This window comes from Epinephelus moara, chromosome 5, assembly GCF_006386435.1.
Source record: "Epinephelus moara isolate mb chromosome 5, YSFRI_EMoa_1.0, whole genome shotgun sequence".
Lineage (NCBI taxonomy): Eukaryota > Metazoa > Chordata > Actinopteri > Perciformes > Serranidae > Epinephelus > Epinephelus moara.
This window is the reverse complement of record NC_065510.1, coordinates 13,599,479-13,615,097: the sequence shown is the minus strand read 5'-3', so window position 1 is coordinate 13,615,097 and position 15,619 is coordinate 13,599,479. Positions and strand designations below refer to the sequence as shown.

Sequence of the window (15,619 nt, the reverse complement as noted above, 5' to 3'; positions counted from 1 at the left end):
CTCCTCCTTCTTCCTTCCTTCCGCTGTCTTCATTGGTTTATTTATACACGCAAAACGCGTTCTCTGGCTGGCTGGATTGTCCGCTCTGTCTGCCGTACATACATGGCGGCGCAAGATGGCGACCTCTCTAAAGCAAGGCCCTTGCTATATATATATAAAAAAGCATAATTATAAGGCTACGAAAACCAAACGAATTTTATTTTATAGCGATTATACACTTATATAAACATGTTAATGGGTGGAATATTCAGATTCAGATTCAGATTGACAATAAACCATGCCAAATATTACACACTGGCCCTTTAAGATCAGACATTCAGGAGGTTTTTACCAGGGGCCGAATTACCTGCAGAGGTCTCCTCCTCTCTAAAACAAAGAGAACCAGTGATTTAAACGGGTAAAAACACTGAATAAAGCAGTTTCACATTAAAAAAAAATGAATTTTTCCATTGCTGCTTTTCGTGGAGGGGCTGCTAACAATAGCCCTTTTTAGATAGGAATTGTGCAATTGTGTGCAAATTTGCAGGAAAACCCAATCAGTCTTTTTTCAGCATTGGCAGTATAAAAACAAAATCGGGGAGTGCAGCAGAATGTCACCTGCCTACTTTTGTTTATACAGAATGCACCTTTTTCGGGGCAATGGGGGGCGTGAGCAAAACATGTAGCTCAGCGTGTGACGTAAACAGTGACGTGGGAGGGAAGCCACGGCTGGTCAGTCCTTTCGGCAATTCTCTTGTTAGTTGGCCCGTCCTTCACCGTCCCCGTCATTTGACGGTTCTTCGTTTGCGAGGGCAAGAAGGGCACGCAATTCCTTGTCTCCCCAGTTGCTCATCTTTACAGTGTCTGTCAGGTTTGCGTTTCCCTCTTGCTACTAGCTGCTCATTCCTGCTATCAGCTGTTTCCTGTTCATCCACCGCCAGTGGCTCACACGTGCGGCATCATCAACATCTCCTCCCATAAGTCTTCAACAGCCCCTCCCGTTGCGGAAGGGCGCCTCGGTCTGTTTAAACTAATAGGGTTCCGCCAATATATCTACCCTACAAGGGGGAAAATTGGGCACCTCGGATCAACTCGCCAATCCGGCTCTGTGTATCTAAGCGCTCGCAGCTCTCCAAAATGGCCCAACATTCGCCAAAAATCTGGCAGTGTAAAAGGGGCTTATGATGGCAGACATGAAACAAACAATTGGCCCTATTAGAGCCAGTGGTTAGTTTGCCCGTTCTGGGCTGCTGCAGATACATGATGGTGCAACATGGCGATCTGCGTAAATGAGAACTCGTTCCCTATGTAGATATAAACGGCCCATTTAAATGTAACAAAAACGCAACTGTTCTTATTTCAGGTGATTATACACCAAAGAAAACATAATTATTTTACTGTCATATTCCATTTCTGCCAGTATATCACCCTAAATCCAACACACTGGACCTTTAAAAGATCAGTTCCTGCAGAAGTGGCATGATGAGCTCCACAGCACAGGTGTAGGTTTCAGGGGGGAATGCAGGTGACATATCCCCCGAATATTTAGAACAAGTCCCCCCAGAGAGCTTTTATTTGAAAAAAATAAAAGACATTTAATTACAATTTTAATGCACTCAAAATTTTATATGGAGGATCATCCCCAAACCCCCTGATTCATATGTCCCCCTCCATGCTGAAACAAAATCTACACCCTTTCTTGAGAGTATGCCATCATGTGACTTCTACTGTGAATTTAAAGAGGACTACAACTCAGAAGTAATCATTTTGTGAAAACAGGAGGAATGCCCAGGCTATTTGAAATCTTTGAGATTCCAATTCCTAAAATAGCAGGAGGATACAAAGAGTTTGGAAAGGAATAAAAGCTTCTGTAATTTATGTAATGACAGTCGCCTGGGGGATGAATATCATGTTTTATTTGAATAGAAACATTGTCGAAATAGGAAGAAGAACCTGCCAAAATCCTCTGTAAACTACATGTCCAGGTTTAAACTTGCCATATACATTATTACAGACAGATAAACCAAGGACAACATGTAAACTAGGTGATTTTTGAGTATCACTCTGCCTCTCTTGAAGTGACTCACTTTGTGCTAATGATCTATTGTGGTTGTTTCTGCTGTCTTAATACCAGTATTTGTGTTTCAGAGTAAATAAATCTGATTCTAAAATGATGTATTATGAAGTATTGTTGGTTTTGGTTTTCTCAGAGGAAAAATATCGACACCAACCTCATCCTTTAATGTTGTGTAATATTAGCACCTCCCTCCGGATGAAGATTTCCAGGTACTGGACACTGTTTTGGAACAAACCCAGGACTGGCCTAACTCACTTTAATCAGCACAACAGATCTTTGTGCAGTTGTCCCCTGAATTATTTTATTGTCTGTGTTTCTCACTGCGAAACTCAGTCTCCATGTGGCCTCTTTCTGTTAGTCACGTCTGATTCATGTGGAGGAGGGAGACAGAGAGAGAGAGATTAGGCATTGTCCACTTCTGCTCATCTGCCCAGGAAATGTTTCCCTCACATCTGTAGTTCTCTGCGCAGTGGAGAAGGAAAGCTTTCTGGTCCAGGCCTCTGGAGACACACAACGCACGCACACACACTCACACATGCAGATCTTTGGCCTGTGAGAGAACGCTAAAAGGCAAAAAAGAGAAAGAGAAAACAGTAATTGGCAGTCAGTTGTAGGTGTTTTAATGCCTCAGTGTGAAATGATGGAGAGCATTGACACAATTACCTTCACACTTGTGCAGTGAATCACGTACAGTATGAATCTAATTTCAAAAAGTGTTAATGGCATAATGGGAAATTAACGTTGCAAATGAATATTGTACTTTTTGCATATTATGTATAAATGAGTCCACTTTACATAATGAATGCAATATATAAAATGAGTTCATTAGATAAACTGTCAATAAGCAACTTAATAGGTCTATTTTCTAAAACACTACAGATTTTTTGAATACTATTTTTACGTTTGCAAAGTAACAGTTGTCTCATGCAAAATATGTCATCTATGTCACTCATGTCTTGTCTCTGTGTTTGCAGCTGATGTTCCTGGCCTACCTGTTCTTCCTGGTATGGCTCGGAGTGACAGCGTTCACCAGCCTGCCAGTCTTCATGTACTTTAACGTTTGGTCCATGTGTCAGAACACCAGCTTGGTGGAGGGAGCAAACCTCTGCCTGGACCTGCGTCAGTTTGGTATGTGTTATGGTTACAGAAAATATCTCTGAAAAAGATGGATGGATGTGCTGCATCTACCTACTGTCTTATCTATGCTGAAGGGTTGAAACCCTGGCACATTGTAGACTCACTATTGATTGGAAGCTGTGTGCAAATGCTGTTCAAGAAATTTAACCTCAATCAGCCTGATGGGGGCTATAGATTAAAATTGCAATTTTGGAAAGGAGATGCCCCTCACATCATCGGTCCTTTTGACTTGAAGTTGCACACAAAAATCCAGCTCAGTGTGCTCTACAAAAAACATCCTCAAGAACCATTAAAGTCTGCCCAATTAGATTTTCTTCCATTTAGATTTTTTTGAAAAACTCATTTTTGACATTTCTTCCTAAATCGTAGATCCAATCACTATCAAATTATCTGTGCATTACAATTAGATAAAGCTTCACAAAACTTGCATAAAGCTTGTTTACGTCTTTTTTAGTTTTCAAGATATTGACCAATGAACTTCAGGAGGGGCGTGGCTTAGCACATTAGACCTAACTCCACAACCCTTTGGCAAATCATCACAAAACTTGCAAGATATGTCCACAGAGTACCTGACACATACCCTGAAATTTTAATTCGAATTGACCACCAGGGGGCGCTCCAAGTGCAAAGAAAAAAAAAAAGACGGGGCATAGCACTAATAAGACTACAAATCAGAAATTTTTTGTGCAATCATTTCAAAACTTGCAGGTTATGTTTCGTAACAGTGTTGAACCTAGTGTGTGAAATAATTTTGAATTTGCTCAATAGGGGGCGCCACCTGTTCTGGACCAGTTCATTGGCCTGGTGAAGAATTTGGCCATAAGTCAATGAGAGTTAAATCATATCATATCATATCATATCATAAATCACTTATCAGTAAACTTGGTGGATATTTTTGATTAAGCTGTTGAAGCATGTCCCCAAAATGTTTTCCCAGTTGACCAATAGGGGGTGAGGGCATTACCAAAAAAGACCGCAGTCTGTCCGATATAAAAGCTACCTGTTAGGTATGTCTAATGCAGGTGCTGGAAACTGTCAAACTGTGTTGATCCCTCGCAGCTTTCAACTTTTAACAGTCTGTGCAGGCCTGAACACCTGCGGCTATTTTTTATCATCAAAATATTGAGGTTACCATTTCTGTGTTATCTTGTGCAATGTTTTTAAAGTCACTGACCTTTACGTGCAGTATTTTGAGTGAATTCACAAATCCAGTAGTAAGAAAGTAAGAAAGAATTTCTTTGATAACACAAAATCTTATATGCGAATATGCCTCAGGCCGTGAACACTGGTATTCCACTCACTTTGGTTCAAATGCAGGGAGAGGACAGAGAAAAGCATCTGTCTCTCTTGTCTTTCTGAGCTCAAGCTTAGTGAACTTTGACCTGCTTTTTGCATATCCAATCGTCCACTGTGCTGCACTGCACTGGGAAGAACTAGAACTTCTACAATTTGAAAGAAACATCTCTTTTTCTCCTTCAGGGTTTTATTAAAGTGGAAACAGTTCTCTTATCATCCACAGGAATTGTTGATCAGCTTTCGATTACAGTCTGTCCGTACATCTTGTGCTCTTGCCAGTAAAGATACATATTCTCATACATTTTTTCCTGCACTGCCTGATTACTGAGAAAGCACATACTGCGTGTATCCTCCCACTTAGTGCAGGCAAGTTACTGGCACACATAACGGAAAAACCTGTGTGTGTGCGACAAAATTGCCAAATTACCAATAGAAAGCCCACAGTGTACCATGTGCCACAACCAAGCCCAGAATCTTCTCCTCACTCAAAGGGACCAATGAAGCTGAACTAAGCTGGACTTTATTAGTGCTTTAATGACAGAAGATGATTGACCCCGGTCTGTGATGTTAGCAGAAGGCCTGTGGATTCAACATGTGTCAGGTTTGGTATTCCAGGGATCCCACAGGTGGGCTGGTGAATTAAAAACTGTTCCCATTCCTCAGCACTTTTCTGACACTCCAAGACAGGCTCTGTCATTTTACATTTGTGCCTCTTTTAGGCAGTTGTTTAGCTTTGATTTAAGAAGTGTTCAAACAAGGGGGCTAAATAAAAATCCAGGAAATAATTAAGTTGGTCATTATACAAAATTCTGCCAGTATAGTACTAAATATGCTAAATATGCTTCTCCTTTGTGGCTTTTTTTGTACCATATCAGAGTAAAATCAGCAGCTCAGTTCACAAGCTCCATTGTTAAACTGCAGCACACAGAGTGCAGATGCAGTGAAACATTTCCAAAAGAGCAAATAAACACCAAATGGGAGTGAAAAGGATATTTTACAGTGAGTTAATGGCTGTTTGGACAAGAATAAAAATAAAACCAAAATATAGCCACAAGCGGCAATCCCTGGTTCAAGCTCTCTCTCTCTCTGTCAGAAGAAGGAAGCAGCTCAGTTGCCAAAATCAAAGCCACAAGCAGCAGTGAGCAGGTTTCAGGCCTCACAAAGCTGAGCAAAGACACTTCAGCTGGTTTGTTTAAAGGAGGAGTGAAAACGATGACACACTTGTTTCATCATCACAGTAAATGCAGCATTTTAATAACTGCATACTCAAAGTCACGTCTTTTGCTCTGCCTTTATCAGATGTAAACGAAACTTGGTGGGTACCTTCAGGACTTAGTGCAGGATGTCGCCACTGAGTTTAATCAGGATCGCTCCAAGACAACTTGAGTTAAGGTCTATGTCCTGCTAAGCCCCGCCCTTTGTGAGGACTCATTAAAGCGGCCATGTTTTTTGACCGATCTTGTTTGTTTGTAATAGGATTGTGTAGCTCCATCCATCTGATGTCCATTTTGTAAGTGTTATTCGCTGTTTCGTCACTGCTACAAATGCAGCTGTAACAAGTATCTCATTATCACTATCCTCAATCATATTTTAAGGAGCTATAAATTATATTTAGCCACAAAATAAGCCTGAAAAGGGGGCGGCCAGTAGCTCAGTGCTTAGAGCAGGCTTCCCATGTACAAAGGCACAAAGGCATTGTCCTTACCTCAGTGGCCGTGGGCTCTATTCCAACCTCTGGCCCTTTGCTGCATGTCATCCCCTCTCTCCCCCCTCATGCTTGAGATGGTCCTGTCTAATGAAGGCAAAAATGCCCAGATAATACACCATCTTATCTAGCTGCATTGGTGTGAACTGGCAGGGTTTTAGAACGTTGCAGAACGCGTATTGCAAGTAGTTGCCTGTTTAAGCTTGTCTTGTTGCAAATGTTTAGTCTGAACTGAGCTTTTCATTACTGTGATTGACATTATGCAAACAAACAAAAAAATCCATCATGGCTTTTTTTATATAGAGCACACTGAGCTACATATGTGTGCCAAATTTTAAGTCAATCAGACTCACTGTGTGTGGGGCCTGGCCTTTTCCAAAATTGCATTTTTGGAAGTTATTTACAGTGCCACCATCTGGCCGACCAAAGTTATATTACTTGGGAAGATTTGCACATCATTTCACGTTTTTCAGGCCAAGTTTCATGTCTCTAGCTCATTTCAGCTCACAGTGAGTAGCAGCATAAGACGACAAATAGCAATAAATCGCCAAAACCCAAGGGTTCTGATCCTTCAGGGCTTCAACCCTAATAAATAAGATTCACCATAACCCCACAATTATTACTCACTGTAGAATGTAGAGACTGATTTTCACACCGCACTTCAAAATAATTCACTTTTCCATGTGGGGCCTTGTATTCTAATTATATTATATCTAGTTATTTCATCATATTATAATGAAATAGGCAGTCAGTGACGCTGGAAACTTTTTGGACACCTTAACATGAACTTTTGTTTTTATATTGAGACAAATAACATACACACACACACAGCACGGTACACATATACATATCTGAGAGTCACGTACTCATGGCGAAGCTTCCCACTGGCCACCAATTTAGACTTGCCATTAGCATGTTATCTGACTCACAACATACATTCACTACTTTGTGAGATGTGCACATGTGAGAATGATTATGTGTAATTCTACATGGTTCAGTCCAAGCTCTGTCCACCATGTTGTTCTCCAGGTGCCCACATAAAACAAAGAGGCATTTTGTAGAGTCTCCTGCTACGCTGCCATCTACTGTCCACAGTTTAAACTGCAACTTGGCCCCCTGTCAGCAAACTAATTACTGTATCTAATGAACATCGCTCACAGGGAATAATTACAGTATCTCACTTAAAATAAAAATGCTGGCTCATAAAGGTTTGGATTCAACAGTGTGGTTATTTTGATGTGACTGAGTTGATTCTCATAAGCAGCACTCTGTGGTCATACAGGACAGCTCCCAGTGGTCAGCACTGCAGTACCAGTGAAGCATTGCTATTATTAACTTAATAAATACAGAGACTCTTTCAGCATTCTTGCAAACTGTGGATGGGTGAAGTAGATGAATAATGAAGAGTGTATTTTTAATATCTCTGTTCATCAGGAGCGGTGACCATCTCTGAGGAGAGGAAGGTGTGTACAGGATCTGAGAAGTTCTTCAAGATGTGTGAATCCAACGAGGTGAGATGAAACAAGGAGAGACGCTAGAAGTGATACAGATATCAAATACAATGCATGGCCTGTTTAAACACAAAGAGCAGACACATGCAAACCCTGAATGTCCGTCTAAAATGACTCGTGTTGTGTGTTACAGCTGGACTTGACCTTCCATCTGTTCGTGTGCACACTGGCAGGCGCAGGAGCTGCTGTCATCGCCATGGTGAGGATCATTATTCTCATACCTGATGAGAATGGCTACTAATTGGCAATGATTGGTTTGACCTCAAACCTGTGGGTCAACCTTATAATAGGACAAAAATGGACACAAAGCTCACTGGAGCACAGCCCAGTCACCAGAAGAAAATGTTGGCATTGTACGTTTCTGCAAACCATGGATATGTTACATTTGTTTGTTTTACATGTATGATATCAACATTTTAAAAGTGATGTGGTGTATTATAGAGCACAACAGGCGCTCCACAACCCAGTCACCCAAATAAGTTTTAACACAGATATGTTAAAACTTTACATTTCGACAACACTGTGGTTAACATGGTTAAATTAAGGCACAAAAACATGGTTATGGTGAGGGAAAAGATCATATTTCGACTTAAAATACCCAGCTTTGGCAGCACAATCCCTGCATGAAAAGTTTTGTTGCTCACAACTTTGTCACTGGGAGGTGGAGGGGATGGATGGTATGACACCTTGGCAAGATGCCTGCTAAGCTGTGCTCCACTGTTCAGGACCAATAAACAACAAAACTAGCTGGGATTTAACGCATCATTGTTGTGTTTCCAGCGACTTTTCAGGCACGAGAAGCGGTTGTTCTTTGCCAAGACATTGCTGCTTTTTATGCAGGGATTGTGCCACCAAAGCTGGGTACTTTAAGCCAAAACATGATCTTTTCCTAACCATAACCAAGTGTTTTTTGTGCCTAAACATGTTAAGTTTTAAAGTATCTGCTATATAATAACGTGCAGATGTATCTGTAGTTTGCAGAAAAGTACAGTGCAGACATTATTTCTGGTGACTGCATTGTGGAACACCTCTTGTGCTCTATAATCAGAGTGTGTAGTATACTTGTAGTATACAGAAAATGTTTTTTTTTATTTTTTTCAGAGAAAATGTCAGGTCTTTGAGGGGTTGTTGTTTATGTCATTAGAAATAGGCCTCATTCCCAAAGCCACCTATAGAGGGACACACAGAGAGAAAGACAGAGAGTGAGAGAGGAGTGAAGCTAAGCTTGTGTGTCTGCGGTAATACAGATGGTGAGTCACCAAGCTGTTCAGCCATCAGAGGCGTGGAGATGATCAGCTCTGTCAGATATATCCCTCCATGTTGCATGTTGTGTTTTTATTTTTGCACAATCTGAAATACAGAAAATGACGAAAAAAATAGTATACAGTGCAGGGAGAGGCATAGAACCATATAGGCTTATCTGACGCCTCCATCTAGGTGGCACCAGAGCTCTAGACTGTATGCATTCATCAGATCTTTACTAACCTGGGCCCATATTAAACGTTCTTCATAATCTCTCTCTCCTGACCACCACTAGTGTAAACAGCAGAGCATTAACATCCATCCTGCTTCCATTTTCTGCACCTGCTTATTCCTGCTCAGTCGCAAGGAGTTGGCGTCTATCCCAGAAACACTCTCCACCTCCCCCACAGTTTCCTGTCAGAGAAACAAATCGTGAAGCCTTTAAACACGAAAGAACCTAATCAGACTGACGGACACCTAATATGACAGCATATACTGAAAGTGATGAATAATATGTATTTCTGCTTTGTGGCAGCTGGTATGGTGGGTTTGTCTCCTGCTAGCGGGATGTCATAGCTTAAAATTTAGAGTGTATTATACAGGGTAATGTGGGAAAGAATGCCCAAAGAATGCCATTCAGTTTTTATGACTTGACTGGGCCTCCAAAATGAAAAGCAATATTGTGTGGATCATGCAAAATGGATTTCAAATTATTAAGAATACTGCTTTGTTCAGTTACCCATTTAATACAATAAAAAAATGGAAATCAAGTCAAAGCAAAATAAATGTGACAAAGGCTTGTGAAGCATGGTGTAATTACATGCTGTTAGAGTAGTTTAATTCCAGTTAAATAAGGTGCTGTCCTGTATGTGATCAACAGGGGGCACTGGAGCTCAACAAGCTGAAGGGGTTAGGACTGCCTGCACAGTGCAGCTCCTGTCTCATACCTGCTTTACCGCAAATACATTTGTCTCATCTAGAAATCAAATGTTCACAAGAAAAAGAGTATGAATTTCATACATTTCATTTTAACTCACATTTAACATGCAATAATGTCTTTTTTGGCCACTAGGGGGAGCAGAAACAAGTTGTAAGGACAACCACTGACATATTACTTAGCCATTTATCTCTATATATTGATTTCTACATATGAATGTGGAATCTAGAAAAAGGGACAATATTTTGGTATCAGAATTACCCGTGTGAGACGCCTGCCAAGCTGCAGACCACGGTTTGAGACCAACAAGTGAGTGAGTCATCGCTGCGTTTCCTGTGGCTTTTAAGCCGCCAAACATGAGTGTTTTTTTGGCAACCTGTCACTGTGTTTCCACCAGGGATAGAGCCATGAAAAGCCATTGTTTTTTACTCAGACATCACATCGTTTCCACCCACATATAGTGCCATAAAAAGATATTGTTTTTCACCAAGACATTGCTGTATTTCCGGCCCAGAAAGTGCCATGAAAACCGGTTGTTTTGACCAAAAACATGATCTTCTCCTGATCAGAATCAAGTGTTTTTTGTGCCTAAACTTAACAAGTTATCCACCTTGTTGTTGAAACATAAAGAAATGTAAAGTTTGAATGTGTGCGCTACATAATAACGTACAAATGTTACATGTCTGTGGTTTGCAGAGACGGAAAAAGACCAAATTTACTCTGGCAATTGGGTTGAAATTTCCAATACTTTTTGGCAGGTAGTGGTAAGAGTGATGGAAGTGATTACAAAGAGGCCGGCGGACATTTTGGGGTCTGAAAGTAATTACTATTACATGCACCCTGTCTATTCGCCTTGTATCTATTGCTTCAGCAGGCTTTATCCAAGGTCGATATGCCTCTCATTCAGGTGCAATTTGGACTAAAGCTGTACGTATATGCAAAACAAACTCGCGGTTTGCTGTCTGGTTTGCGTCACATGTACTGTCATTAACCCCGACTTTTCCTCTCCTCCCTCAGGTCCACTTCCTGATGGCTCTAGCCGCCAACTGGGGCTATCTGAAGGACGCCAGCCGGATGCAGAAGTACGAGGACATCAAGTCGAAGGAGGAGCAGGAGCTGCATGACATCCACTCTACGCGCTCCAAAGAACGTCTCAATGCCTACACATAAACACACACCCAAGAGAAACGACCCACGCACACTTACCTGTCAGACACACACAAGATGATACATGCGCACACACACACACACACACACACACACACACACACACACACACACACAGACACACACACAGAAACACTCACACACAGGTCTAGGGATAGCAGAAACATACGTTACATACATGAGTGAAAAAACAACACAAACATACACTCAAACACAACAGATAAAGACACGAGTAGGCAGAAATTAGTTGATTACATAAACACGATGAAAACACAGACACCACGCAGTAGTTTATTGACTCAGGTGGTCTATGCTAACATTTAGCGGCCGCTACGTTGGTTTGCTCCATGCTTTTATTAACCCTGACTAAAGCTTTAACTTAAAGGTGAAAACAAGCAGAGGCCACTTCCCTCTGCCCACTGCCAGATTGTATCCTACTAAAACTCACTGATTAGAGGCTCCATGATTACAGGATTGCTTAATTAGAATTGTTCCAAAAAGAAAATCTGGCTACTTCAAATTTAAGGAGCTCATGATATTATTCCTTCATATAGCCTAAGGATCTAAATTTACCAGGGCAGGCCTCAGCCTTTTGGGGCCTTAGCTTGCCTTCGCCCAGTTTCACAAAGTAGCTTTGCATAGTGTGAGTGTGCAAAACAATCAGCTGGAACTGGCCTCACAGACAGAAACCAAAATAACCCTGGCAAAGATATGAAAGATTTAGGGGAAGAAAGTACAGTGCATGATTAAAAAAAAGCACAAGAAACATACAAGATAATAACACTTTCAGAAAGACAAATAATGAGCAGAAGAACCCAAAGAAATGTCATATTTTAATTTGCTTGTTTGTGCCGCCCCGGTGGCCTTAAGCATCTAATTAGTGTGCTTAATGTTCGGGCCAGCTTTGCCTTTTCTTTTTAAAAAACGCCAACGTTTTCTTGAAAGGTTGGTGGGTTTTTTTGTGTCCCTTTCACTGGCCTACCATCAGTCACCATATGGTGATCTCCACAGCTTGCTGCTGAACGGCTATGAGCTATTAGCATGCCACACTGAAGTCAACAATCTACAGCCGACATACGATTAAGTTTGGTGTCTATGAGCTCATCCTTTTATGTGGGGGCCTTTCAAAAAGGGGCAATGTCACTGTATCTCCCCAACAGCCTCAATACCTGCAGTACACACACATCACATGTCCACACACACACACACACACACACACACACACACACACACACATAGATGTGGCTGAATGGTCGGTGTTGTGCAGGCAGTGTTGTATGGTGGTGTCATGCTGTGTCGTGTCGTTTCGCCACATTATGATGACTGGTATTGCAGAGAAATATGGCCCCCCAAGGAAATGTGTACCTCCTGAGTACAAATGGGTAGCTTTGATAACGTTTCCTCCCCTCCCCCTCTCTTTTCGACTCCTTTTACCTCCGACCCTACCCATCCTCTTTCTCTACGATGTGACCTCTTCATGCTGAGCCCAGTTTCATTAGTTGTTCCACGTATTCGTGTTACACATGCCGACCGGTGTGTCCCACAGGTGGCTGTTAGCAGCGCAGGGGGTTGGGATTTTTGAAATGATGATAATGACATATGTTGATTGAAACAAGATGCAGATGAAAATGATGTCATAATTTCTCCAAATTCCCCCAGCATTGCTCTATTTGTACTCTGTATCACATATCAGGCTCCTTACGCTCACTTGAACTAAAAGCACTTAATTTCAAAGAGGCCATTTCAGACACCTAGTGAAACGGGGCTCTGCGTCCTCCCCCCCTTCATCCCCAGTTTGTATAAACTTGTGATTTGTCCTCAGAAACAGCACATCTTAGCAGCACAAAGTCTTTTTAACGTGTGTCATGTTCTCATCAGTCTGATAAATAATGTTTTTTCTCACTTTTTGGAATTTTTGCCACATTTTTATCAGTATTATTTATGTGTAATTTTAGCATTGGGGGTATTTAAAACGGGGCAGGTGTGTAAGGGGAGGGGTGGGGTTATATCACTTTCACATTTTCATGTGATGACTATATTTCAGTGGTTCTGCACACACACACAAATACACATAGAAACACGTACAAACGCATACACACCAATCATCTCGAGGGATTCTGTTCTCTCGTCGTCATGTTTTCTTTTGTGTATCTTTTTTTTTTTTTTCAACGAGCCCTGATGTGACCAAAATTATAGTTTATTTGTAAGTTGAATTCGACTTGTCGTTGATGTGAACAGATGATTACTGTGAATTCTGGGTGGTGTGGTGGTTGTGCACAAGCGGCATCACTGAAGGTTGTAAAGGCTGAGCTGGTTAGCTTTGGTCTGAGCAGGATGGAGGATTCATTTGCCAAAAGAATTTTAAGGTTTAAATATTGGTAACCTCTTAGGAGGAGTTTGTAAGGTGTTTGAAATGGATGACATGGAGTGGAACTTGGAACCTGGAGGTGCTGAAGGAATTGGGAGAAAGGAAATAAGAGTCGCCGTTACTGGCTGCAGGGATTGATTAAGCTGAAGTGTTATCGGGAGTGATGAATGATGTCAGCTCAGAAGCACGTGGTTTAGGAATGATTCGCTTTATTGAATACGTTTGTGGTTTTAAGGCTGTTCCAAGTCTATATCTGGTGTCTTAATGATCTCCTTGTGCTTTTAAACTGGATGCTGTATACTGCATATATTTTTGATCAGCAAACAACACTTAAAATTGGTGATTATAATAAGAGATCATCTAAAATATCATCACTCTGACTGAGATGATTTTTGATTCAACTTCTACCCTTGGAGGGAGATGTCTGTATTTTTGAACATGGGCTTTATTTTCCCATGTTTGTGTCTGAATGACAAATGGAGACGACAGTATTCGAAATTGGTTCAGTAGAGAGAGAGTGTGCTGCCGTAGCAGCAGTTTACATCCATTAAATGTGCTTGTTTTTATATCTGACACTCAAATTGTTATTGTGAGTGTCTTACAAGAGCGCAGAAAGGACACTACAGAGAAATTAAATGTCTTTACGTACCTTTCGCTGGTCTGTTTGTTATTGTGACCAAGTTTCGCTAAAGGAGAAGTCTCGTTTTTATATCTCAGGAGAGGTGACTTGTTGCAGGGAAACAACGGTGGAAACGTTAGTTGGAGAGAGGAGTGCTGGGAAGAGTTTGTTGTGTTGGAGAACGATGTGTAAACGTTGGAGAGATTTCAGAGCGAGACTTTTCCTTGAGTGAGAGTTCGTGACACTAACAAACACGCTGGATCAGCAAATGGTAAGGAATAATGTTTCATGTCTCTGTAGGCTCCTTTCTGTAATGTTGTCAGACACTTGAAATAACAATCTGAGCCTGTCAGTGGCAAAAAGACACACTTATAGTGGACATCAGTTGATGCTAAATGGTGCCTGTAGGGATTACACTGCAGTCTGTTTCGCTGCTGTGGCTGCAGCGTTCTCTCCATTACACAAAAATGGAGCCCTGATTCAAAAATACAGAAGTTTCCCTTTAAGTTTTACTTGCTGCTGCTTCTTTCAAGAGGCCAGTTAGACTTCTAATGAGTGGTTATAACAAAAAAATTGAAGTGGATTTTTTCTTTATGTCGTGTATACAGCACTTCAGATTTAAAAGGGAGATTTAAAGATTAAAATACTTAAATTCTTGGTCACTAGTGCACAGGGCTGTTATGTTTGTATTCTGTGTTAAGTTATGTTGAGCCAGCCGTTAGGATAAGAGGATTGTATGTAATGTCTAACTGTGAAGGAAAGTGATGATTCTCTATCTGCCAGTAGAGATGACTGAGAGGGGATTTGTCTTCAGAATGACGACTGTAGTGATGATGGTGACGATGGTGGTGGTGATGATGGTGATAGTGGCGATGACGTGAGTCATAGAAGGGTTTGATTTGATGAGACTACCAGCACACACACACACCCATACGCACAAACACACAAATACACACACATACACACACACGTTCCACCACCGCCATTACTCTGAGCCGTAATTCTTTGCTCTTTTACTTTTCACCAATAACATTTCACTATTTTATTATGAACTTTTAATCTTTGAGACTTTTTAAATGTGAAATCATTTAATTAGAAAAAAAGAAATGTTTTTTTTTTCTTTTTCCTTTTTGTGGGCAGTATTAACTCTGTAAAAAGATATACATATATGTGAAACAGTTGAGGTGAGCAGCCGGGAGAATGATTTCCTATTGGTTACAGAGTCTGGAAGAGGTGGTTCAGTCCCAATGTCCTGAGCCTTTACTCCCTCAGAGAGCTGCTTCTACACACACATCAAAGATATCAGATTTTGAAGTTGTTGCAACACTGGTTATCCAAAATGCAAGATGATTTTCCACATGATAGAGGATATATTGGCTGATATAAAGGTAGTATAAACATTTAAATATCTAAAACTAATCGCGTACTTTTGAAAAGGTTCTGCAATAATGTAAAAAGCACTTGGAGTAAAAGAGGCGAAACATGTCACCTCTATAGGAGGCAGAACTCGTCATGAGACGGCACCTCAGCATCTGATAAATGTTTTTATTTCATTTTAACAAGCATGAGGGTATAAAATAG

General features: G+C 41.0%; 1 protein-coding gene across 1 annotated transcript in view; it reads left to right on the top strand.

Annotated features, from left to right (window-relative positions):
- The window catches only part of gpm6ab (glycoprotein M6Ab), a 36,905-nt gene extending 23,395 nt beyond the window's left edge, over positions 1–13,510 (top strand). Inside the window, exons 4-7 of the mRNA XM_050045606.1 lie at positions 3,031–3,184; positions 7,629–7,705; positions 7,839–7,904; positions 10,902–13,510. Coding sequence (XP_049901563.1) covers positions 3,031–3,184; positions 7,629–7,705; positions 7,839–7,904; positions 10,902–11,054 — 450 coding nt within the window. The 3' untranslated portion in view covers positions 11,055–13,510. The remainder of the gene's footprint in view (positions 1–3,030; positions 3,185–7,628; positions 7,706–7,838; positions 7,905–10,901) is intronic.
- The last annotated feature ends 2,109 nt before the right edge of the window (positions 13,511–15,619 follow it).